General features: G+C 42.1%; 1 protein-coding gene across 2 annotated transcripts in view; it reads left to right on the plus strand.

Moving 5' to 3' along the window:
* NPSR1 (neuropeptide S receptor 1) overlaps positions 1–19,513 on the plus strand; it is a 140,939-nt gene extending 121,426 nt beyond the window's left edge. For both annotated transcript variants that reach the window (XM_055314749.1, XM_055314750.1), the window contains 4 exons: positions 150–226; positions 13,618–13,704; positions 18,382–18,562; positions 19,423–19,513. In XM_055314749.1, the coding sequence (XP_055170724.1) occupies positions 150–226; positions 13,618–13,704; positions 18,382–18,562; positions 19,423–19,513 (436 nt within the window). The remainder of the gene's footprint in view (positions 1–149; positions 227–13,617; positions 13,705–18,381; positions 18,563–19,422) is intronic.
* Positions 19,514–26,457: the final 6,944 nt, after the last annotated feature.

Raw genomic sequence — 26,457 nt, forward strand, 5'->3', positions numbered from 1 at the left:
TTCTGTAATCAGCAAAGATAGGGACCTGGCATGATTTTAAACCCTTCCTCTTTACCTCACCCTCGGGGAACTGGGAGTGGTCCTCTCTGTGTGTCCTCACAGTAGGGACACACCAGCCATATTAATATTACCTCTGGTCCTTTGCACAGCGTCATCTATGCCATTGTGATCCGAACCATTTGGATTAAGAGCAAAGCCCACGAGACCGTGATCTCCAACTGCTCAGGTAAGTCTCTGATCAGCATTACCCAACTCTTGGGTAATTTTGCTTTTCCAGTAGTTTTTCTCTAGCAAAAATGAGCTTGCCTGTGCTTCGCCTGAATACAAGAAGCTGCACTTGCCTACCAGGACCCCGCCAGCAGATCAGACCCACCAAAGGCTCCCCTGGCAGGTACTGCCTCTTTCATGTGGCCTCCCTGAAAACTTAAGAAGGAAGGGGGGGATCCCTGGGTGGCGCAGTGGTTTGGCGCCTGCCTTTGGCCCAGGGCGCGATCCTGGAGACCCGGGATCGAATCCCACGTCGGGCTCCCGGTGCATGGAGCCTGCTTCTCCCTCTGCCTATGTCTCTGCGCCTCTCTCTCTGTCTCTCTGTGACTATCATAAATAAGTAAATAAATAAATAAATAAATAAATAAATAAATAAATAAATAAGGAAGGGGGGCCTTTGGGTGCCAGAATCCAAGGGTTGCCCTGATTTCTTAGGCCTGGCAAAGAGGAACACCCTGTAGGACACTGGGCTGAAAAGAGGTCTGTCCAAGGAGCACACATGCAGTGAAGCACAGGCATAGACATTTCTACATGGCTTGAACTTACAGACGGAGAAAACTACAGTCCATCCACAGAACAATACTGGACCCTAAGGCAAGCAAAGCATGGTCAGTGCTTTCCTAACACACCAACTTGCCCAGAATGAGCCTGAGACCACCCACTATGGCCCTTCCCCAAATTCTGCTTCAGTAAAACTTAGTGCTGAGCACGTCCCACATGACAGGCGCTAGGACCTGGAGGCCTACCTTGCCTCCCAGGCCAACACTGCTGGACCTGATGGAGACCAACCTGGAGAGAATTGGCAAGGAAACACATGCCAGAAGAAGAGGGGGAGGGCTCCTGGTTTTCTGCTGATTATAATGGGACTAGTTCTCTCCTCAGGCTCCCCACTCCTCCCATTCCTCGTACACGCTTGCACCCCTTCATACACTCAGTCCTTCACATGCACACTTTTACACATTTATATACACCCGCATATACATACTCACCCACATGTACTCACACAAGAGCAGCAAGCTATAACACAGATACGGGATACAAAGAGCTGGTTTCTGTTCCCAAAGTGCCACTAATTGCTGTGCCACCTTGCAAAGTCATTCAACCTCTCTGGCCTTCAAGAGGTTATAATAAGGGGCAAACTAAATGGTCTCAAAGTCCTCTTCTTTTCAGACTTTGAACTAATACCTTTCCTGGACCAAGACCATGCTCGTTTTCATCCCTCTTAAAGCCACTTCTTCCAGTGTGACTGAGAGAAAGTCAAAAGGATTCCCAAGTGGGCGCAAATAATCTGTGTCCCTTCTCTAGGCAAATTGCCAGAGACATGTAAGTCTTGGCATCTTCATCTGAATTCAGTTCAGTTCTGCTGTGTTCACCACATGTCAGCAGTAGTACAAAGAACTGGGAACGCCAAATGAATAAATAGCACGTTTTCTGACTATGGGAAGCCAACAGTCTTGTGCACAGGGCTTCAGTGCTGGCTGCACAAGAGCATTGCCTAGGGAAACTTTCAAATGCACCAATATGCAGGTACCGCTGTCTAAGAGATTCTGATTCACTCCGTTTGGAGTGAGGTCGGGCATCATTACTTTGGAAAAGCTCTTTGGATGGTTTTAATGTGCAACCAGGTTTGACAACCTCTCATCCAGTGGGAGACACGGTTATAGGCAGCTGACTCCCACAATGATTGACAAGAGTAACCCAGAGGTGTGTGCAGGCTGCTTGGAAATTTTCCGCCCATGAAATACCTATCATTCAGCTGGTGACTCATTCTGGCCTCCACGCAGATCCTCTACACAGACTCCCTCTCACTGATCTAAGTCTCTGCACCCTGGCTTTTCTAGAAGAACAAGAGCAATCGGAAAGAATAAACACAAATGCTTTCATTTCATTCATTGTGAGTGGCTTTGGTTAAAAGTTAGAATATTTGTCAAAAAAAATGGAGGAAGACCTCCTCCTCTATCAGATATCAAATAAATACATTAAATACTATAATTGTTGAAATAGAGTATCTCTATCAAAGAATTACACAAATGGGAATAGAACAGAACAGAAACTAAAGGAAACCTCAGGAGTTTAGGATATGATAAAGTGTTTCAAACTGATAGAGTAGTAGAGATTGGTAATTAGTGCTATTGAGACTATTTATTGGGAAATAAATACAGCTATATTCCTACTTCATATGCCACAAGGAAATGAACTTTTTATTAAAGATATAAATGAAAGAGAGAGAAAAAGGAAAGAAAACATAAGAATCATTGTTTATAATCAGGAAAAAAAGGAAAAGTTCTGAATACCTGCAATGAGAGATCAAGAATAAAAACTATATAGACATATAATGCAATACTTCAGCTGTTAAAAGTATCGTGTAGTATACTTACTGCAATAGAAAAATGTCTGTTATGTATTAGATTAAAAAGACGAAAGTTGGGCAGCCTGGGTGGCTCAGTGGTTTAGCGCTGCCTTCAACCCAGGGCCTGATCCTGGAGACCCGGGATCGAGTCCCATGTCAGGTTCCCTGCATGGAGCCTACTTCTCCCTCTGCCTGTGTCTGCCTCTCGCTCTCTCTCTCTCTCTCTCTTTATCATGAATAAATAAAATCTTTTTAAAAAGGAGAAAGTGATATATCACTTTTATAAATATCTGAATATATAATAAATATTAGAATATGCATGTACATATACAGATAGATGATAGCTCGCTGGATAGATGGATGAATAGATAGATAGATGATAGATAGATAGAGATATATCTTAAATGAATCCCTAAACATTCAAAACTTACATTCTCAGTAAATAGGCAATGACCAAAATCAGATGTATCCTGATCTATAGGCAGGATCTAGAAGCTACAAGAAATAGGGCAGTACCCAGAGGCTGATATGAGAGATACAAAAAATGCCTCTGCCTGCTCTCAGATACATCCCTGCAGAGTCTTCCATGATGCCTGAAATTCAAACCAATGGAGTCAGTCCTTTTCATTAAGGTGCTATCTGTAGGAGAACCCAGGAGCAGTACATCTGAGGCTGCACTGAGTACTGTGCACTACATAGGCATATAGTGATCAAGTTGTCGCTTAGAGTACATGATCCTGATTCAATGGTGGACAGATCAAGTGTGGTGGGACCAGAGGGTTTGGGAAGGTCCAGAGCTTTGGGTTTAAAGGAGAACAAAGTAGAAAGGGGTGGGGGGTGTCTTAGTCCATTCTGGCTGCCATAACAAAGTGCCATAGATTGAGTGGCTTAAACAACAGAAATTTATTTTCTTACAGTTCTAGAGGCTGGGAAGTCAAGGATCAAGGTGCTAGTTGATTCTGTTCCTGGTGAGAGCACTCTTCCTCACCAGTGGTTCCAGATGGCTGCCACTTCCCTCTTGCTGTGTCCTCATCTGGGGGACAGGGGAGATGAGAGAATGAGCACATGCACATGCTCTGTTGTCCCTTCTTATAAGAGCACTAATCCTATCATGAAGACTCCATGCCCATGACCTCACCTAATTCTGATCACCTCCCAGAGGCCCCATCTCTAAATACCACCACGTTAAGGATTAGGGCTTCAGCATATGCATTTGGAGAGGACACAGACACTTAGTCCAGAGACAGAGAGAATCAGGGAAAAGAAAAAAAAAGACACTCTGGAAATAATTGAAGACCAAACAAATGAGAATAGACAAACACTATTTATCCAGAGCTTGCAAAAGAGTCATTGTGAGGGAGGCAGCCACCATGACATACGTTTTGGCAGAGACTCGGGAGCAAGCAGAGGAGTGGGAAAGCTTTATAGCAGCAAAAAAAGAAGGCTTCTGGTGTGCCCCAGCTCGTGGCAATGGGCATGGGAAGCAGCAGGTAGGCTAAATAGAAGCATGGCATCCTGTGTGGCTGGTGAGGGGTATGTATTTGACTTCCTCTGGTTGATTTTAAGCTGAAAGCAGGGACAAAGACTAAAGGAGCTGTCAGTCATTAATCAGGCATTGGCCATTTGGGATAGATTGTCTCACAGGTCTTACTAGATGGGGTAAGAAAGATGCAGTCTAATTTGCTACAAGTTTGACTTACACATAGTAGGTTGGCTTTCTGGCCCAGTTACTATAGATAATGGGTTGGTTTCCTGGTCTGGTTGCTGTAGGGTTTGGGTCAGAATTCTATTTTAGTATATGGTCTGGCCAGGATCCTTTTGTTTATTCAGTCTATCAAGACCAACTGACAAGAGAGAGGAACAGATAGAGCATCTGCTGCCTGCCACCTCACTAAGTTCTTTCCATAGTTTATCTCCTTGAATCCTTACACAATGCTGCAAGGTGGCGTTACCATCTGTCTTTTGCAAATGGAAGGCGGGCGTGAAGGATAAGCACATATAATTGACTAGAAACTCTATGTTTTCTCCCTTGTAGCGGGCTGCCTCTCAGAAGGAAGGACACTGCAGAAAAGGAGGGCAGTAAATGATGGATAAAAAGAGACTCAAAGTGAAAAAAAATTTTTTTTTTATTAAAAATCCCAAACCCAGGCTGTTTGGCACTGCTCCTTTTTTACCCCACTCCCTCCAGAGTTTTCCCTTCAGAGCACACTCTTCTATCCCCATCCCCTGAAATGGTTTGTTCTGAAGTACTCAAAAATCTAAAAGGTGGCCACTACGGGTACAGGCTGAGGTCTTCCTATACTTGCAGATTTCAGTCAGGTTGGTTTCAAGCTCTGTCCCGTGCTCCTTGCCCGTTCCATGAGGCTGGCATGTCCTGAGCTCCCCACCCCCACCCCACCCCTGAGCTCTCACATTCACCTACTCTCTTCTTTCTGTTCTTCTCCTCTGCTCCTGGGCCAGCAAGCATGGAGTACATCATTTTCCTTTAGTTTTTTACTCCCAAGAGTAAATAGAGCAAATGTTGCCAGAGGTCTGGGGTGATGAAAGGTTTCCACATCCTATCAGCTGTCCCCCTTTTCCAGCAGGCCTTTTATCACTGTAGTTGGGCTCTATCTCTCTCCAGAGCCCCCCATATTTCCCTGCTACTAGATTTTCCAGCCCCTAAACTATGGCTTACCCTGTCTCCAGTCTCTGAAACAGTACACAGCCACATAGAGATTAGTTTTCCCACAGGCACACAAGCTGTCATTAACCTCTGGGAAGGCAGAAATGGCTACAGTCGATGTTTATTCCTTAATACAAGTTTACATCTCCATCACCCTTGTTTTTTTAGTTGTCCATATCAACACCAGTGAGCCACTTCTAGAATGAGGAGCAGATAGTAATGTCAAAAGCCCATACATTCTCTGTATCTAATTCCTAAATGGAATTCACCTGATTTTCTATTTGTTATACAGCCAGGCAGCCATGGAGTTGGCTGGTAAATAGATCTCCAGTGGTTTTAGCATGCCAGGATTATTGCTCATCAACAAGAGGGCATCAGCAATGATTAGTGTGATCAGAAGCACACTGTGTAAATACAGGCCACAAAATTCAAGCTATCATTTGTTTATGAACCACTCTTCTTACTGGCAAATGTGTCTATTTTCTCTCCCTCAAAGGCTGACAGAGAGAAAAGAAAAAGAACTACTTAATAAATGATCTAAATATTTCCCCACAAACAAGTAGAAGGCAAGGGGTAGAAGAGATGAGATTTTTCAATCTTACAGGCTCTCTTTCATAAACAGGCATTGCTCAGGATGCCCAGGGGTATCTACTTCAGAAAAATAGAACATTTAACTGCACAGGGACAGGAGAGGTGGGAGGTACAATTACAGAATGCACAGAATAGAGCATAGCTGCCTGTAACTGCATCTGGCCATTGTGGCTTGGAAGACGTGATGCGATCCCTGCTACATCCAAATTGCATGTTTCAAATTAAATGAGGCAGAATGAGGTGGAGAAATAAGCTTTGGTCTAGGAACTGGGTTAGAGTCCTATTCATTTCTAGCTAAATGAATTTAAGATAAGCCCATTAACTGCTTTCAGTACCTTTCTTCATCAGTAAATGCAGGCAAAATGGCTTCTCTACGTGTAACTACATTTAGCAAAAGACATAAAGAACTTCATGGGGAAAAAAGTATAAAGATGTAAATAAATGAAGCTTATAACAAGTTCATGGATAGTAAGATTCAACACCCTGAGGATGTCAATTCTCCCCAACAGCCTACAGATTAATACAAGTCCTGTCAAAATTAAAATGGGACATTTTGTTGAGCTTGGCAAGCCAATTTTAAAACATATGCAGAAATTTCAAGAGCCAGGAATAGCCAAGACACTCCTGGAGAACTAGAACAAAGTAGAGGAGGTTTACAGTATTCACTATTAAAATCAATCATAGAATCAGAGTGATTAATAGAGTATTAACAGAATTACAGTAGACAAATGGGATATGAAACAATCTCAAAACAGAACCTACACACATAGGAGAACTTGATAGATGGCAGAAGATCATAGGGAAAGAAGTAACATCGGCTCTTCACCTCAATTTATAGGCAAAAACAAATTCCAAGTGAATTGGAGACTCAAATTTTATTAACTTTAAACAGAACAAAGAGCAATTTTATTTAAGTAAAAAATGAATTTATTCATGAACAGCAGAGAAATTGCAATTCGGGACAAGCAAGCTGTGGTGAAGCTTAGGCAAGTCCAAAGAAACAAAGGGAAGGTGAGTTTATTAGGTTTTAGGAGGAAACCGGGGGGGGGGGGGGGGGGGGAGGGGGGCGGCGGCTGTTCTCCGATGAACAAAAGTACATCAGAGAACAAGAGTTCCAGGAGGCAGTGGTGGATCATGGGCGGCAGACAGTGGTTGGTGCTTGGGTTCTGGGTCAAGGACGGATCTTCCCCACTTTTCTTAAAGGCAGGAGACAAATTCCTGCATGAAAAGTGCCCTCCCTTGTGGAAATGTGCATTTCTCCTATCTTGGAGAGGTGGGCTGCAGGGAGAGGTACAGGTGTGTGAGCCCCCTTCAGGGCTTGCCCACTCCGTTTTAGGTCAGGTTTCCTTTCTTTTCACAATATGTAAAATTTTAAAAGAAAATGTAGGGTGATTACCTTTATGACATTGGGTTAAGGAAGGACTTCTTCAACAAGATCCAAGATACATTAAATTGTAAAGGAAATGAGAGATAAATGTGATTCTGTTAATGTTTAAAAAGTCAAGCCACAAAGTGGGAGAAGTTATTTGCAGCACATATACCTGGGAAAAGATTAGTATCCAGAATATGTGAAGAACTCCTAAGAGTCCACTTAAAAAAAGATGAACAGAATAAATAAGTCACAGAGATGAAAAGTACAGTATCGGAAATATAATTAATAATATTGTGATAATATTGTAAGGTGACAGATGGTGACTACACTTAGCGTGGTGAGCACTGAGTAATGGATAGAATTGTTGGATCAATATGTTGTTCACTTGAAACTACCATAACATTGTATGCTAATCATAATTCAATTTTTAAAAATATATGTAACAACAAAAGATAAATAGAAAAAAAATGAGCAAGGCAGAAATAGGCATTTCACAGAAGGGAAAAGAGGAATGGCCCAAACTAAAATGCTCAACCTCATTGACGATCAGGAAAATGCACATTTAAACCTTAGTTAGGGACAATTTTCTACCCACAGGGTTAGCAAAAACGTTAACGTCTGATCTTTCAAGGTGTTGCAGAAGATTCAGAGCTCCTGGCTTGTTTGGAGACGTCATTCCTCAGAAACTTAGTAAACCTCTGATGCATTTGCCTTCAGCCAGTTTCACTTGCCAGTAACTATGTCCAAAAAGTCTTTCTTAATAAAATTCTAGGTCTGACTTGTTTCTTTGCTTCCTCATGCCATTCCTGTCTTTAACTTAATGGAAGCTAGTTGGAGCCAAGCTATTTGGAGACAAGCCAAGAGGTTACAACCCTAGTGATCTTTGCCTCAGGAACACTTCTGAATGGCTCTTTGCTGGTTAAAACTTCTCAATGTCATAACTTAATTTGGGAGCCAGGGTCAGCTTCATTAGCATAAGACTGGCACACTTAGGGGCACCTGAGGGGTTCAGCTGGTTAAGTGTCTGCCTTTGGCTCAGGTCATGATCTCAGGGTCTTGGGATGGAAAGACCTGCTGAGCTCCTGCTCAGCGGGGAGCCTGCTTCTCCCTCTCCCTCTGCTGCTCCCTTTGCTGGTGTGCACTCTCACTTGCGTGCTCTCTTTCTCAAATAAATAAAATCTTTTAAAAAAATAAGAAAAAGCCTTGCACACTTAGAAGGTGTACACATTTGCTTTAATGCTCTGCAATCATCTTCATCTTGTACGGCACCACGCAAAGTATGTATCTGTTACTATTAGGGGCTAGAAGCAATGGACACTCGCAACTCTATGAGATGCCAAATTGTAAGACTTTCTTTAAGTTCCTTTCATTTTTGTTCATAAATCAACCAACTCTTGTCTGGGTTCATCTCTTTCTTCTAATACCTTGCTAAACACAGCTGGTAGCAATCAACACACACTATAACATTCTGTTTACCAACTGTGATGGTTGATTTTATGTGTCAACTTGAATGGGCAAAGGGATGCCCTAAGAGCTGCAAAACTCTATGTCCGGGTGTGTCTGGAAGGCATTTCTAGAAGGATTTGAATCGGTAAACTCAGTAAAGATGTTCTCACCGATGTAGATGGGCATCATCCAACCTGTTGAGGGTCTGAATAGAACAAAAAAGGCAAAGGAAGGACAAATTTTCTTGAGCTGGGACATCCATCTTGTGCCTTTGGACATAAGCACTCCTCTTCCGTGGGCCTTGGACTAGCACCAGGATTTGCACCACTGACTGCCCGATTCTCCAGCCACTGTGTTCGGACTTACACCAACATCTCCCCTGGTTCTCATGCTTCAGACTTGGACTTAATTATACCACCGGCTCTCCTGGTTCTCCACTTGCAGACAGCAAATTGCAGGACTTCGCAGCCTCCATAATTTTGTGAGCCAATTCCTATAATTCATTTCCTTTTATGTATATCTCTATGTGTCTCCTATTGGTTTTGTTTTCTGGAGAGCCCTGACTGCTACACCAACCTTGTCCCGTGGGCTCCAGGCTCAGTAGGCTCACAATTTGACTTCCCTGGCATCGTATGTGATGATTCTATCAAATAGATCTCTAGTGTCCCAGCTTCCAATATCAGTCTCCTTGCCACCTGCTGCCAACCCACTAGGCCAAAGCCACAAGTTTTAGATTTTTGTCATGATAGCATTGCATATGAGATACCAATTTCTGCTTCCATTAAGGAACACTAGCTGGGGTAGCCCGGGTGGCTCAGTGGTTTAGTGCTGCCTTTGCCCAGGTTGTGATCCTGGAGACCCAGGATCATGTCCCACATCAAGCTCCCTGCATGGAGCCTCTTCTCCTCTGCCTATGTCTCTGCATCTCTCTCTCTGTGTCTCTCATGAATAAATAAATAAAATCTTTAAAGAGAGAGAGAGAGAGAGAGAGAGAGAGAGAGAGAGAGAGAGAGAAGGATTACTCAGGTGTTTTATCTGAGCCCAGCCTGAGATCTTCCCATATTCACAGAGGGAGAGCTTAGTCCCATGACTATACCCTGCTACAGAAGAAAGGATTTGGTGGACAGCTAACCTATCTCTGCCACAGTTATTTTAGGTCTGCCAGGGTTCCTAGTTGTGAAGGTCTGGTGAGTTAGGTCACTCCTCCTCCTATCTAGCTACCACCTCTGGTTTGTTAGAGGGCCAGAAAAAAACAAAACAAAACAACAACAACAAAAAAAAAACAACAGGGAAAGTAGTGGTCAAAATCCACAGCTAAGCAGATGAGACCTAATGCACTAGAAATATAACACTGAGGTTATATTTGTAGATAAACAGGCCATCAATGATCCAAAGTCAAAAAATTAGTTTCAAATTGTAAAAATGTTACGATTCGGTCATAAGTGTTAGAAATGCTTAGATTTTTAAAACCAACCCGAAATACATAGACTTCCCAATATATGAAAAAATACATTCATTTTCAAATATCCCCAAGCAGATTTCCTTGCTACAAACAAATCACCTGCACGCATCATAAGACCATCGATGGAATAGTCCCCTCCTGCCAGAAATAAATTCTGTCTCGTTTAAAAATCCCAAGACACCAACTGCTCCCCCTTCAGGCGTTCAGTTCCCACAAACAATGGATTCCCAGTCGCTCTGCAGGGGGCATGAGGCGTGGGGAGGTAAGGAGCAGGAGCTGGCCCCTTGGAGACTGAATTTACAGTGTAGGCCTCCTCTAGGGATGCATCCTTGAACTAAAACTGCCTAAGGCAGCATGCGGTTTCCAGTCCCGAATCTAATGGACCTGCTGCCTCCGGGCTACCCCAGCTATTAATGCACCAGGATGGCTGAATTTAACTGCTTTTTGCTCCAGCTCAGCGCCAAGGCCTGGGTAGAAATAATCCTTTTATCTCCCTATAAAGGAGAATTACTGGCATTTTGTAGCTCAGCTCTCTTTGAAGAGCCATCTTTAGAAGCTGGAGGCTTTGCATTTCCCAGAGTGGTCAGATTAAAGACGTTTTTCACTGATCTCATTGGGAGATCGAAGGGCAGGTAGTTGATTATATTGTCACCCAGTTGCCCTGTGGAAAGTACCGCCAGGTTCCATTTTAAAAAAGGATTTCAGAGCACAAATGTCATTCACAAGAACTTTTCTGAACAACCAACCAAGTCTCCAGAACTATATTGTTTCGGAACCAGCTGTTACTCCAGCAATGGGGATATTTTGAAAGGATGTAATCTGGTCGGCTGTGTTTCTTACTTGCTTCCCTTGGGTAAAATCCTTCTGGGATAATTTTTGGATGTATATAATTCCTATATCCAGATAACAGCATTGGATAATAGGCTATCTAAATGTAGTAATACCTTCTGTTCACTTCCATAAAGTCAGTTAATTCATATTCCTCCTGAAATACTCTTAAAACTTTATTCATCCCAATTAATAAAGGAATTGACATTCTCAGCAGAGGGCTTGGCATCTTGCATACATTCTCTTATTTTAATCTTCAAAACTCTGAGTTTGGCATTTTATGCCTCATCTTTTAAATTGGGAAACTGAGGCCGGCAACAGTTGGCTGGCTGTTGCCTAAGGTTACACAGCTGGTAATGGGTAGTGCTGGAGGGAGTCTTCGGGTCTGACCTTGCAGCCTGTATCCTTCCCAGGAGACCACCGTAGAAAATAGGGTTTTGCAATCTTGGCACATTGGTGTTTGGGACTAGATAATTCCTTTCTACTGTCCTGTGCATCTAAGGATGTTTAGCAGCATTCCCGGTCTCTACACACTGGATGCCACTAGAACCCCCCCCCCCCCACACACACACACATACACATTGAGATAACCAAAAATGTGTCCACACATTGGCAAGTGTAACCCTCGGGGGGCAATATCGTCCCTAGTTTAGAACCGCTGCTGTAAATGCTTCCGAAGCGTTTGCTTCTTTATGCCACTGACGTCTGGTGGTTCTGTGAAATGCACGGAATGATTTGAAGCCCTAATAGTACCTAAGAGTGACCTTACAAGGTACACGTTAAGAAATAACAAATCAGTTATAATTAGCATTTTAGGTTATTGCACAGAAAAGCTTATTCCTATTATTCCTGCTAACAGTTTGTCCTCTCCGGTGAGTAAATGTTCACACTGTGAAAAGACTCAGAAGCTTCAGTGGTTTATGGTTGCTGCAGCAATTCAGCCTGCGATGTCTTCCCTGTGCAGACATTCTAGGTCTTTCCATTTTGGCCTCAGTTCTCAAAACCAACACCCTTTTAGGCTCCAGCCAAGTGAGGTGACACCCCATGGTCCAAACACATCGGACATTTTCTACTTTCCATATCTTGGCTGAGGACACACCCTCTGCTTCTTGTACCTCTCTCAAACTCACTCCCACACCCCCAGCTCCATCCCTGGAATCTCTGCATCTGCCGTGCAGCCTCCCCTGCAAAGGGATGGGGGATGACTCTCTGCCCTCACAGCTGGTTTTCCTCTCTCTCTCTCTCTCTCTCTTTCTCTCTCTCTCTCTCCCGTCTCACCCAGCCTTGTCCTCACCCAGGAGAGTCTGTGATCCTTCCTGCTGGACTGAAAGCTCCTAGAGAACAGGAACTCTATTTTAGCCTATTCTGTTCAGTCCTTATATCTCTCGGCAGATGTGGTATGCTGGTCGCATTGGGCTGGATTGGACTGGAGAGGGTCTAGAATAATAGTGCAAAGGTAAACATCAGACTGGTTTCCATGGAATTAAAATAAATTTCAAATGTGGAATATGAACAGTGTAATGAGGGCAAGCGAGCACAGCTATTGGTCTCTAGTGTACAACCGTCCACATGACACATGACCACAACCGTCCACAACCACATGACAGGTGCTCCGGGTAGGGTAGGCCGTTGACCCGGGCCACTGCTAGGGTTGTGCTCAGTGAGCCCTGGTCAGTGGCATCCAGCGAGGAGTGCATGGGACTAGCAACCCATCCATGCTTCCCTCACTGAGGGTGTGCGGGGCAGGGCTGCATGCATCCAGAGGAAGGGCACCCTTTCCCAATGTTCACAAAGGCACCATATTTCCTGACAGGAACTCTGACAGTAAGAACTCTTGCACAGTGTCAAGGGACCCTATGTCCAACATCTCATTCCCAAATGTACCATCTACACACTCCTTTGACTAAGACGTAACACTCTGAATTCTGTCCACCCAAATCAACTTTTATTTTACCACCACTTCTTAACTAGACAGAGTATTGTATTAATCGATTCAACAAATACTCAGTAATCCCTCACTGAGTTTAGAAGATACAGGAATGAAGAAAACAAAGTCCCTGCCTCCATGCAGCTTCTATTCTAGTGGATTTTAATATTTACCGCTCATGTGTTTACCATTAAACAACAGCTCACATAGAATTAAATTACATATCCAGGCTCCTATTTGGGACAGATTTTTTTTTTTGGTTCTATTTTATTTTTAATACCTCTGGCTTGAGCTGTTGTTTAGAGTGGATTTTTCTGAGTTAAATGAATGAATGAGTTAGTCTGGGGTAACCATTCTAAGAAAATGGCTTTGCCCTAAGTTGCTGAAGGGACTAGATTGGTATCTTAGCGTTGCCTCTTGGCTAATTCCAGGTCACAAGGCTAATACCAGCTTCAACTGAATCAGGGCATTCAGCCAAGACTCTAGAGTCTGGATGTCCCAATGCATTTGCTTTTTATATGAAGCTGCAACCTGAGCAGTTTCCAGCATCCAGCCCAAAGCCATCTTTACTCTGAAAATAACAAAGGAGGTCTTCCTGGGCAGAGGTGAGCAGGATAAAAGTGGTCCCATGAAAGCTGGATCTAACCTGTGATGTTCTTATTGGCAAAAACACTACTTCATTTCACCATTCTCCCTTTTGTATCTGCAGGTGGAAAGCTGTGCACCAGTTACAACCGAGGGCTCATCTCAAAAGCAAAAATTAAAGCCATCAAGTATAGTATTGTCATCATCCTGGGTAAGCAAAGTCCCTCCTTGTGTTGCCGGACTGTGTGAACATTCTGAAAGCAAACTTGTACCCAGGAACTGGTGGTGGGGAGCTCACACAAGAAAGGAGTTTGCCTGCAGGCACTCTAGCTTCGTCCGACTGGAGAGGAATATGTGGAACTTACCAGCCCATCTGTGTCTCCTTCAAGGGCAGACATTGGTTCCTGACCCCTCCCTTTATGACTATAGTTGCCCACCAAGACCATAGGGTGGGTAATTTGGAGAAAGTTGATTAAGACACACAACTGGCTGAATGATGCTCACAATTACCCTGTTGACCCAGTTGCATTCTCTGAGACATATTCTTCTCTAGGGCTGAAGTTTATGAGCAAAGAAAGACAAAAGTCATATTCCATTTCTTCTAGATATTTAATTGAAGAGCCACCACAAATCCCTCCCAAATGGCCACTTTGCTTCCTCCCCTGCCATCCTGACTTCTTCCCTGTCCATTTCTTTTCTCTGTACTCCTAAGACCCATAACATCACTTCATCTTAGAAAAAAAAGGGGGGGGAGGTATTTCTAGAGCACATAATATGTATCAGATCGGTGTGTATTCATTGTTATTCTCAAACCTTCAAAGCTTCCTCCCCCTTACACCCTTTTAGCTAGTGACCTTGCTTCATATTTCACTAAGAAAATACTATATCAGAATAGAACTCCCTCCTCCTTCGACCTTCACATCCATCAACCTATCTGCCTTTCTACAATGTGCTCTGTCTTTTCTCCTATTACAGTGGATAAGCTGGCACTGCTTTTTTCTAAGGCCCAAATGATTTCTGGAGCCCTGAATCCCATTCCTTGCTGCCTCTTCAAGAATTTTGGTCCTCCCATTATCTCCCCTCCCCAGCAGGTCTCCCCTTGTAGGTATTGGGGTTGTAGACACATAAATATTGTGCAGGAGGCCCCTGGGTGAACTCTCCAGAACAGACCCGCTTCATCACTCTCTCTTCTCGCACAACTCCATGTTTTACCTCCTATTCTTTGGATTCTGTTTCTATCAGTTTTCTCTCCTGTCACTCCTGAAACCACTTTCATCAAGGTCATCACCACCTCTAAAAGGCCAGTGTCAATGCCCAATTTTCCTCTTGACTTGCAAGCAACATGTGATCAGTTTCTCATTCTTCGAATACTTCCTTTACCTAGAAATGATATTTATGATTTCTACTTGAGATTTTGATTTGTATTTCTAGTAAGCTTATCATAGTCAACATGTCAAACCAGAAGTCTTGCCATGTCCTCCCCCCGCGAAAGTAACTCTCCCCCCAGTTGTCACCATTTCAGTAAATGACACCATCTTTCACCCAGTGTCTATGTCAAAAACCCAAGGGTCATCTGTCATTATTCTATTTTTCTGACATCCCACATAACTAGTGCATCAGCCAGGCCTGGAGGCTCTACCTGCAAAATATAGTTCTCAAACCCAACCATTCCTCAGCATCTATACAACTCCTACCTTAGTCAAAGCTTCCACCAGTTTCTGCCTAGAACATTGTAACTAGTCTTCTCTTTATTTCTTTCCTGCAAAACAGCCACTGTGATCTTTCAAGACTGTATATTTGGCATCATCACCATCTACGGAGCCACCTATGGCTTCCCATTCCATTGGAATGAAACCCTACAGCCTTCCCATGTGTGGTCTATCCCTCAGCCAGGATTCCAGTCTCATTCCCAGCACTCTCCTCCTCTTGCTCATTCTATCCCAGTTGCATTGGTCTTCTTGCTATTTCTTCAAAGTGCCAACTTGTTTGCACCTGGCAGGCCTTGCACTGTTTGCACCACCTCAAGATGGCCTGGCTCCCTCCTCACATCATTTTGTTTCCCAGCAGTGCTACCTCCTTAGCCAGCCTCCTTCACAAGTCTTAAATAGCCCTCCTCCAGTCCTTACCCAACTGTATTTTTCTTCCTATTCCCACTTCCACCTGAACATTATATCTATTGATCTGCTTATTCTCTGTCTCCTCCACTGGCTGAAATCCATGAAAGCAATGACTTTTGCTTTTTGTGTTCCTTGTATTAATATCACCAAAGCCTGAGATAGGATCCCACATACACTAGGTGCTTTAGTAATATTTGCTGGAGACAAATGAATTAGGATATGCAAGAAGGAAAGGGATTTGTGCTATTTCCTTTTTATTTAGCCCAACTACTACCCTCTGTAGCTTGCAGCTCCTTGGAGCCCTGAGGAAGCATGCCTCTCATGTTGACTGTGTGTCAGATCACCAGAACAGTCTCTCTTACCTTTCCCAGATGCAATTGCAAAATGCCAAAGAGACCACGTGCAGTGTGACTCAGCCAGCAGAATAGAGGCACAAAATAGCACTGCAGGCAGACCTGGGGATAAAGCAGGTACAACCATCGGGGCTCGCAATCCTTTCCCAGCAGCTGACAAAGTAGATCAAAGATTCTCCTGCCTTCCCAGATAGTCAGAAACACAGATACACATCTCCTGGATGTTGAGTCAGGAAATACATGTTTTACCCATGTTCCAGAGCCAACATAATTATTTGTAACCAGGAACCATATGCTCAGGCCCTGGGGGGTCCCTTAGTTGGAGAGCAGAGGTGCCCACAAGAGGGTCAGCTAGTATTAACAGCCCAGTCAGACCAAACCAGTCCTTCCTATAACAGATATTTTGTAATGCCCCTTTATCATCCTGAAATGAAACATATAATTAATGCTATCTGCCTAACATGTCTTAAAAGATCAATATATAATAATATAAAGGAGGACTAGAAAGAAAATAATTTATAATAAAACAAAACAGGTCTCAATATGTAAATACTTGGCCACAGCTACTAGAAGAATAATGAAGTAGGCAGCCAGATGTAGTAATGCTATAAAGGAAAATCAATACAGGTGTGTTTTCATGACGACATGAAAATAAAGCAGCATTGCTGTCAGGGACTTGATTTTCAGAGCAGCTCAACAAATCCCACTGAAGTTCCAAATTAAAGAAAGTAATCGTTCCTCCCTTTGCAAATGAATTGCATTTCTGGAGAATCTACTATTTATCAAAAAATATTTGTGTTCATATACAGAGTAGAGCTAGGTTTCCAGACTGGGGTAGTTATAAATAGAGTTCTCTGCTACATAAATGCCCAGTTGGGCATTCAGAGGATGTTTGGGACATGAGTGGGATGGCCTGCCCTTCACAGGAGGACTGGTATCCCTGGGCAAACCAGAGCCCCCAGCAACCCCAAACACGCACATACATAGACACGTGCATTTTCAAAATGCCTCCAAAAGGCAATTTTTGCCCATTCATGCCTCTATTCTAGGCCACTATTCTAGGCCAATGCTAGGCTTAACTGCAAGCACCCAGAAATGCTCCGTGGTCTCTGTGTTTCAATTCCTCCTCTTTAATACTTTGCCAAAGCCTGGGGAAATAAACACACACCAATCAAACAGTTGCAGAGGAAAGTTGGCCCCTGCAAGCAGATGGTGAAGGAAGCCTGACTTCTCTGAGGAAATGTCCTATGGAGGAAAAGAGGGGGGGGAGAAGGAGGGTGGAGAGGATGTAGCAAGAAGGCTGAAGAGGACACATCCGTGTCTAGTTAGCCCCAAGACTGTTTACCTCTGTCCTTGTGGGTGTTAGTCCGGTTCTCCGGAGAAAGAGGAGATAGATATATATGTAAAGAGAATTGTTATAAGGAATTGGCTCACATGATGATGGAGCTGAGAAGTCCCAGGATCTGCAGACCCAGGAGAGCCTATAGGGTAGTTCAGTTGGAGTGTGTGTGTGAAGGCAGGAGAAGAGCGAAGTCCCGGCGAGAAGCTAGGCAGACAGCATGAATCCTCTCTCACTCAGCTTTCTGCTCTAGTCAAGCCCTCCGTGGCTTGAATGGGACCCACCCCCTCGAAGAGGATGGTCTGCTTTGCTTAGTGTACTGATTCGAATGTTCACCTCATCCAGAAACACCCAGCAATAATGTCTCACCAGATATCTGGGCACCTCCTGACCCAGTCAAGGTGACCCATAAAATTAACCATCCGACCCTGGATCTCCATTCACCACCCAATTCCCCTGAAGATTTGGAGACAAACAGAATTAGGGGCTCACACACACCAATTGACTTGGAGAGGGGTAGAGGGAAGCCGTTTTCTGCAGTGGCTGACTTAGAAACAGAAACGAAAATTAAGAACATTGTGATGAAGCCAGATTGGTTCTTGAAAATATTAGGCACCACCCTTGCCCTCTGCCGTACCCTAAAACCAGGAGTCACTATTTGGTCAAAATGCTTCCCGGTCTTCTATTTTTTTTTTTTCTCTCATAGACTCTCCAAAGAGTTTTGCTGGTTTTCCTTCCACACTATGTGGAATGAGAGGCTGAAGCCATGCTGAGCAGTTTCCAATCTTTCCATACATATTCACCACAGTGATCAAATTGAACCCTCCCTTTACAGACAGAGAAGATTCAGGAAATTCATTCAACTTTAGCAACGTATCTGTGGGATGTGTAGGCAGCACGTGTATATGTGCGTGTGTGTGAGTAAACATGACATGAATGTTAACACACAACTGTCCTAAATATTTCTGAGCCATCCTAGGCACTAAAGAACCTTCTATTTGGAGCTCCAGTTGGGGCCACCATGGAAAAGTCCCCCCAGCTGTGCTCTGCTACGGTGCTAATGGCTCTCTTCTCCCCAGCCTTCATCTGCTGTTGGAGTCCCTACTTCCTCTTCGACATATTGGACAATTTCAGTCTTCTTCCAGACACCGAGGAGCGCTTCTATGCCTCTGTGATCATTCAGAACCTGCCAGCCTTGAACAGTGCCATCAACCCTCTTATCTACTGTGTCTTCAGCAGCTCCATCTGCTTTCCCTGCAGGTAAGGGGCACTCCTGCCTGGGCCAGTGCAGACGGCCACTGTTCTTGGATTACGACCTGTGTCTTTTCTTTCAGTGCTCCCAGGCAGGTAATAGATGAGATGCTTGTGGGTCAGAAAGGTCCTGCCAGTGTGATAAATTCAAACCTGGGCCCGGGTCATAGTCTGGCTCTTTCTCCTATACCTCATCACCTACGATAGGAACCACCTTAACCAGGTCACAGAGAAAAGCTTTCTTTTATTCAGAGCTTCCCAACATGAATTTCCTCAGTGCAATGCTGTGGTGATAGCAAGACCCAAAGCATTATTTCCATTTTATAGATAAGCAACTTAAGGCTCGTGAAGTTAAGTGACATTATTGAGGTCATATGAAAAATAAGTACCAAAGCTGAAATCAGATCCCTCCCACAACTACTCAGTAATTTTGCTGTTTTTCAGCTGTTTTGCTACATGAGCTACAGGGAGTAGGTAGAGATATCCATAGGAGATAGAATCGTAAAATGGTTTAAGGCTTGGGTTTGATGCCAGGGGCTGAGGCTCAAATCCTGCCACTGCTGATTCATAGCAATGTGTTTACTTTGAGTAAGTTTATTTAACTTTCATAAAACTCAGTTTCTTTGCCTACAAAATGGGGCTAGTAGCAGTGTAGTACCTTTTGACCAGTGTCTCCCTGTTCTGTCCTGAGCACTGGGCTCTGGTGCTGACCAGTGGGAAGGAGGGCTATGGGTGGTGGGGAAGGAGGGGTATCACATGCTAAGTGCTTACAACAGCGTTTGATCCTCAATACATCTGTTACTTAATATCCTTACTTCCCTTTTCAACCGGTCAAATTATTTTCCCTCCCTGATTTATTCTTTCTCCAGGGAGCAAACATCACGAGGTTCCAGAAAGACATTTCGGGAGAGAACTCAGAGGCACGAGATGCAGGTTCTATCCAAGCCAGAATTTATCTAGACTCTGGGGCAATAGGATTGCTAGGCTGAGCCCCATCAGCAGTTATGTGTCCCTGTCACCACCTTGGGCATGTGCATGATACCTGAGCTGACTTCTCCATCCTGCTCCTTTCATCCTTTGGGAGATGCCCAAGCCAAACCTCCAGAGGAGTGTGTGTCACCTGTTTCAGCCAGTACTGGACAATTTGAAGTCACCAACTATTCATGCCAGCCAGAAAAGATGCTTCCTACTTCCCTGCAACTACCAGCCCTCCTTCCCACTGGTCAGCACCAGAACCCAATGGACAGAGGCACCTCTGGCCAAGGTCTAGGGTTGGGCAAGTAGAGGGTACTAAAGAAGCATGGTTGTACTACAAGAGTCTCCTTCCTAATTATGACTAAGACATAAATAAAAGCCCAGATTTTCCCCCATCTTTGGATTGGCAGTTCAGAAGTTGTAGCCAAGAAGGTAATTTGTCCTTGAAATGCCAACAAACTCATTTCCAGGCATGGGCACTTTGTGTCTCTGCAGATAGCCTTGGTTTGCAGTTGGGTGTGTTGGCAACAACTAACCTCACAGTCCTGTTGTGTCAACAAATGATTTGTCAAAAGAGCCCGATGCTGACCCTCTAGAGGAAGGTTAAAATCGAGGAGTACTTTGCCTGATGGGAAAAAACAATAATACTAACCAGTCGTGGGCCCCAGACCTCTAGTCTCTGAGAGTTGGCACCTGGGTTTCACGTATCTTTGAGGTTTTCTGAGGGCTCTTCCTTTGGCATTCCCTTGGGCCACTCTGGGCTCCAGTCTTCACCCTGCAGGGTCACCTCCTCCCCTCTGACCTCTCTAAACCCTTTCTTTAGTTGGGAGCTGAGTCCCTGTGGCTTTTCCAGGCATGATGTTCCTGTAAGCTCTCTTTCGGTTTTGCATGTCGCAGCCATTGTCTATCTAACACCTCGGCCAGAAAGTGCTGGTGGGGTTTATTTTGACAAGTCTGGAGTTTGGTATTTATAAGCTTAATCCAAGTGAAATATGACTAAATGTTTTCTAGTCAATTTTTGCCATCAGATTTTTTCATAAGTGGAAATGGCATAATTTAATTTGATTATATATACATCCCCACCCACGGCTCTGGAATGTGCGTGAGCTCCTTATTTTTAGCCTCACATACATTCTTGACATTAAAATCTCCTTGGCAAAATCCTCCTTCCCAGAATTATTCTGAGCTTAAGTCTTTTTTTTTTTTTTTGGCCTACTGCTAGTGGAGTCATTAAAATGTGCAGTATATTTTAATAGCACTCCATTCCTCATTATGGTGTCAACCCAGAAACTGCATGCTTAAGGTCACAGTGGCATTTTTTCCACAAACTCTCTTATCAATTCTGTCTATCCTTAGGGAGAGTATCTCTTTAGGCAGAAATCAGACTCCTCAGTCACCATCTCTCTGAAAATTATTCTCTGAATTGAGGAGACTGAATAATCTAGTTTTATGTCCACACAATAGTTTTGAAGGTTGCCTCCCTTTCTGTCCCATAAGCTAAATGTGAGCAACCCTGGATGGCTTGAGTGGTCGAGAAGGACTTTTTCAACATTTCACTTTAAATCAAGATGTGCCACAGAAGACCCACAGAATCGTTGCTAAAATAGCTGCATGGAAGCCAATTAACAGAGCAAAATCTGGCAGGTGTCCTGGATGGCAAAACAGGAGGCCTGGGTTCTCCTGACAGATGCTCTCAATCTCTGTCAAGTTCTGGTCTGCAAGAGACATTACATGCCTACCTCATCCATCAACTGAGTCAGACAGTGAAGGAGAGAATGGAGTGAGGGGCTTTGTGATCTTTAGAAACTGGGAATGTGATTCTGCAGTTGCTAGAATAGTGTGTCTCTCATTTGCCAAAAAGACTGGACATCCGTAAGATAATGGTACATATTGCCACAGGAGAAGCTGCTGTTAAAAATGAAACTGGCTTTTATATTGCTGTGGATTCTAGAATCCTCATCTCCACGTATCTGCTACACTTGGGGAAATATGATTTCAACATTATGAGAACACTGGGAATTACTAGTCTCCTGACCTTGGGAAAAAATAGTTTAATATCTTTGGGCATCAACTGTCTCATCTGTAAGATAGGAACAGAATAAGGCTGGAGCAGAGGATCTTGTGGGTTCTCTATAGATACAGTTTTGGGACCCATACGATTTAAGCGAGACCCAGAGAGTCAGACCTTCTGAAATTCTTTCCCCAGGGGACCAATGACTTGGTGACTCAATACTGAGTCATTTGCCCTTTAGAAGGTGTAACTTCCCCATCTATATTACTTAGGAAGTCAGTTTCCCAATTGAGAAATACAGTTTGAGCTCCTGGAGAAGATGACAAGCTTGGTGTTGTGATGTCACTGTAGGTAGCCCTGGATGCTCAAATGGGGTCAGAGAAGTCAACAGGGCGCTATGTAAAATAAAGATACTTCCTACACTGAGATGTCACAGAAGTCTGTGATTACATTATCACATAGCTTCAGGCGCAGGTGAAAATTTAGGATAACAAGAGTAAGTGTGCTTAATATATTTACCCATACTCTAGAAAATAAATATCTCCACTTTACTGAACTAAATTAAACATGAATGGTTAAAACTTCTCTACTTTCGGGCTGGTGTGAAGCATAATTTAATTGAAGTTTAATTTCACCAAGCAACACATCTCACCATTTTTTTCCCCGGAAAGTGGCAACACCTTTTTAATGGCTTTAATTTGAAATTAATCACGAGGGGAAAAAAAACTATCCCTGTTAAAGCAAACAAACATGCAGCTTCAACTTTCTTCCTCACTTCATTTCGACAACTTTGTACACACATATACAGAAATGACTTTGCTTTTTCCTTCTGTATGCACAGTGTGGAAAGGGGCCACCAGCCTGGGTCTGCTGAGGAAACAGGAAAACAAAAACACTTTTAGCAGGAAGTAAAGTGATTCTGTATTTCTAGAATCATCTTAGGTGAGCCACAGACCTGCCGGCAACTGCAGTTCTTTTATCATCATCTGAATACACCTCATTTTATATGCAGATCTGCCCATGTTCCCTACAGCTTTTCAATTGCATTTGATTAAAAGGAGATAGCCCCATTTAGGTGCCAACCTCCTTGCTTTTGGAATCATGAAAAACCCATGCCTCATTGCTCTGCAATTGCATTTTTAAAATGCATTATCCACAACAGGGCTGCTCCAGTTAACATTTTAGAAGTGCAATTCCATGCTTGTAGAATGTTAAAGTGGACGGAGGCTTGGCTTGTGTAGTCTAATGGTTTTTGGACTGCTCAAGGACCCTCTCTCTATGAGGTTCCAGGAGGTGTGACTCAGTATTACCATTTATACACACAACAATAGCATATGTCTAGAGAAACCAAATGTAGTGAAATTGATTAAAGGTCTTTGAATTACCTGGAATGAGAGTAGAATATAGATCACCATTAACCATCGATACACCCAAAATGCATGTTGTCATTTCAAGAATGCATGTTGTAAAATAATAGAATCAAAGATGTATATAACTTCTAAACTAAAAGAGAAGGAAAACTGAAAGATAATATCGCTCAAGCAATCCAAAAGAAGGCAAGAAAAGAGAGAAACAGGAGCGTGAATAGCTGGGACAAATAGAAAGCACAGAGGAAGATGGTGGGTTTTTTTATCCAAATATATCAGTAATTGTAATAAATGTTAGCAGATTAAATGCTCCAGTTAATAATCAAAGATTATCAGGTCAGATTTATAACAAACAAACAACAATGTGTCATTTACAAAAGACATGCCTATGGAAGAAGCCTCAGTGTCCATCGAAAGATGAATGGATAAAGAATATGTGGTTTATGTATACAATGGAATATTACTCAGCCATTAGAAATGACAAATACCCACCATTTGCTTCAACGTGGATGGAACTGGAGGGTATTATGCTGAGTGAAATAAGTCAATCGGAGAAGGACAAACATTATATGATCTCATTCATTTGGGGAATATAAATGATAGTGAAAGGGAATAGAGGGGAAGGGAGAAGAAATGGGTAGGAAATATCAGAAAGGGAGACAGAACATGGAAGACTCCTAACTCTGGGAAACGAACTAGGGGTGGTGGAAGGGGAGGAGGGCGGGGGGTGGGGGTGACTGGGTGGCGGGCACTGAGGGGGGCACTTGACAGGACGAGCACTGGGTGTTATTCTGTATGTTGGCAAATTGAACACCAATAAAAAATAAATTTATTATTAAAAAATAAAAATAAAAAAATAAAGACGCATTCCCATTGCCCTAAAAAAAAAAAAAAAAAGACATACCTAAAACACAAGGATGCAGGAAGTTCAAAAGTAAAAGAATGAATCCAGGCATTCAATGCAAACAGTGCCAAATGAATGCTGGTGGGACTGTGTTAACAAAGACTAAATAAACTTTAAGGCATAAAGCATTAGCAGAGTTAAACAGGGACACTGCAAGTGATAAATGTTTTAGTTCAATAGGATGATTTAATAATTCTAAACTGTGCATTTAACAACATGACTTCAAATACATATTTTGCAAAGTTGTCAAAACTACAAAATAAATAGGCGAATCCCATAGCTTTGTGGGGAATTTTATCACACTTATTTCTAGTAATTGAAGCAAAAATTAGAATGATCTGGATAATCTGAACAATGTGAATAACACAGAAAGCATTTTGCCCTAACACCCCTAAATAAAGTCTTTTAAAGCACATGTGAAGCAGTTACAAAAGTTGACAATATTCCAAGTCATAAAACAAGCTTCAAAACTTTTGAAAGACTGAGCTCATGCAGTCAAGTTTCTCTGATCACAAGAAAGCTGCCATATGTTTGGAAATTAGGAAATATATTTCTTGGTAACTTATGGTCAAAGAAGAAAATATATGGAAATTAGAAATTGCACTAAATGATAATGAAAGTATATATCAGATGTGTGGGATATAGGTAAAATAATACTTATAGGAGGAAAAATCTAAAGACAATGAATAAATCATCTATTTCATAAAGTTAGAAAAAAATCACCAAAATAAACCCAAAGGAAATCTAAGGAAGAAAATAATGAGGAGTAAAATTAAGGAAATCTAAAATATAAGTTAAAAGATTCAGCAAAGATAAAGTTCTGCTCATTGAAAAAAATAATAAAAAGAAACGTCTGGTGAGATTTAGTCAAGGGGAAAAAAAAAAGAGAGAAGGCACAAGTAAACAGTATTCATTTTTTTAAGGATGTCACTGTAGGTCCTGGAGTCAATGAAGAGATAATAAAAGGATACTATGATTAAGCTTACACCAAAAAAAAAAAACAAAAACAAAAAATGAAAAATATAAATGAATGGGACAATTTACCATAATGGACATAAGAAGAAACAGATCATCTGAGTAGTATCATAAAGAAAGAACAGGGCAGCCCAGGTGGCCCAGCAGTTTAGTGCTGCCTGCTGCTCAGGGCGTGATCCTGGAGACCCAGAATCGAGTCCCACGTCGGGCTCCCTGCATGGAGCCTGCTTCTTCCTCTCCCTCTGCCTGTGTCTCTGCCTCTCTCTCTCTCTCATGAGTAAATAAATAAAATCTTAAAAAAAAAGAAAAAAATAAAATAAAGAAAGAACATAACTTCACTGCAGATTTCTACCACCATTTACAACTTATGACCAAGTTGCTTTCATTCCAGGAATACAAAGTTGGCTTAACATTAGAAAAAAAAATAATAGAAAACCACTCAATAACTTATTACACTAATAGATGAAATGATTAAACAAACAACGTAGTATCAACTTAATGGAGGCAGGGAATATGTTTGATAAAATTATTTGACATCCAGGCATAATAAAATTTTCACAAACTTGAGATAAAAAATAAACTCCTAGCTAACTCTAAAGGTTATGTACCATAAAACCTAATGATGAAACTTGGAGGTGTTTTCTCTAAAATAAAGAATGAGTTAATGCTAGCATAACCATTTCAACTCAACATTGTACTGAGATCTTAGCCAATGCTATAAAGCAAGCAAAATAAATAAGATAAAAGTTAAAAAGATTGATAATGAATAATAGAAACCAACATTATTGATATAAATGTATAGTGCAATATTCAAAATAATATATGCAGATAAATTATTAAAAGTAATCATAAGATTTAATAAGGTAACAGGATATAAAATCCATATGCAAAAATCTGTATCTTTCTACATAACAGCAGCAAATAAAAAATTAAACTTTTAAATTGTTATTTACAATAGCCTTAAAAGATGAAGTTTCTAATAATAAATTTATAAAAGATGTGTAAATTTCTATGGAGAAATAATAATATTATTGAGAGAGATGATATGTAGAAATAAATGTAGAAATAAATATACCATGATTACTGTTTGGAAGACTGAATATCATAAAATTATCTATTCTCCTCTCCAAATTGATGTATAATATTAATACAACGACCATCACGTCTTCAACAGGAGTTTTATAAAACTTGACGAGGTAGCTCTAAAAATGTATACAGAAATGCAAAGTGCCAAGAATATCTGAGACATTCTTAATTAAGAAGAAAAAAATGGAAAAGCTTGATAAAAGGGGTCAAACCTTATCATAAAGCCATAATAGTAAAGGTTGTGGTATTGTTTCCAGGGTAAACAAATTAGCAAACAGAACAGAAAGAGTCCAGAAGAAAATGCACCCATTTGGAAAACTTGATTTATTTCAGAGGCAGCATTGCAGATGGACTGTTATCTTTCCAATACACAATGCTAGGACAGTTGAGTGTTTACATGAAAGAAAATTCAAATGAAAGCCTAGAGGATTACATGCAAAATCGGTTACAGTCGGATTATGGATCTGACTGTGAAGACAAAACAACCCTAAGGAGATCATATAGGAGACTATCTTTAAGATCTCTAAGTAGGGAAATAGCTCTTAAACAAAACACAAGAGCTACAGTTCATAAAGGAAAAGATCAA

Source organism: Nyctereutes procyonoides, unplaced genomic scaffold (assembly GCF_905146905.1).
Source record: "Nyctereutes procyonoides isolate TBG_1078 unplaced genomic scaffold, NYPRO_anot_genome, whole genome shotgun sequence".
Classification (NCBI taxonomy): domain Eukaryota; kingdom Metazoa; phylum Chordata; class Mammalia; order Carnivora; family Canidae; genus Nyctereutes; species Nyctereutes procyonoides.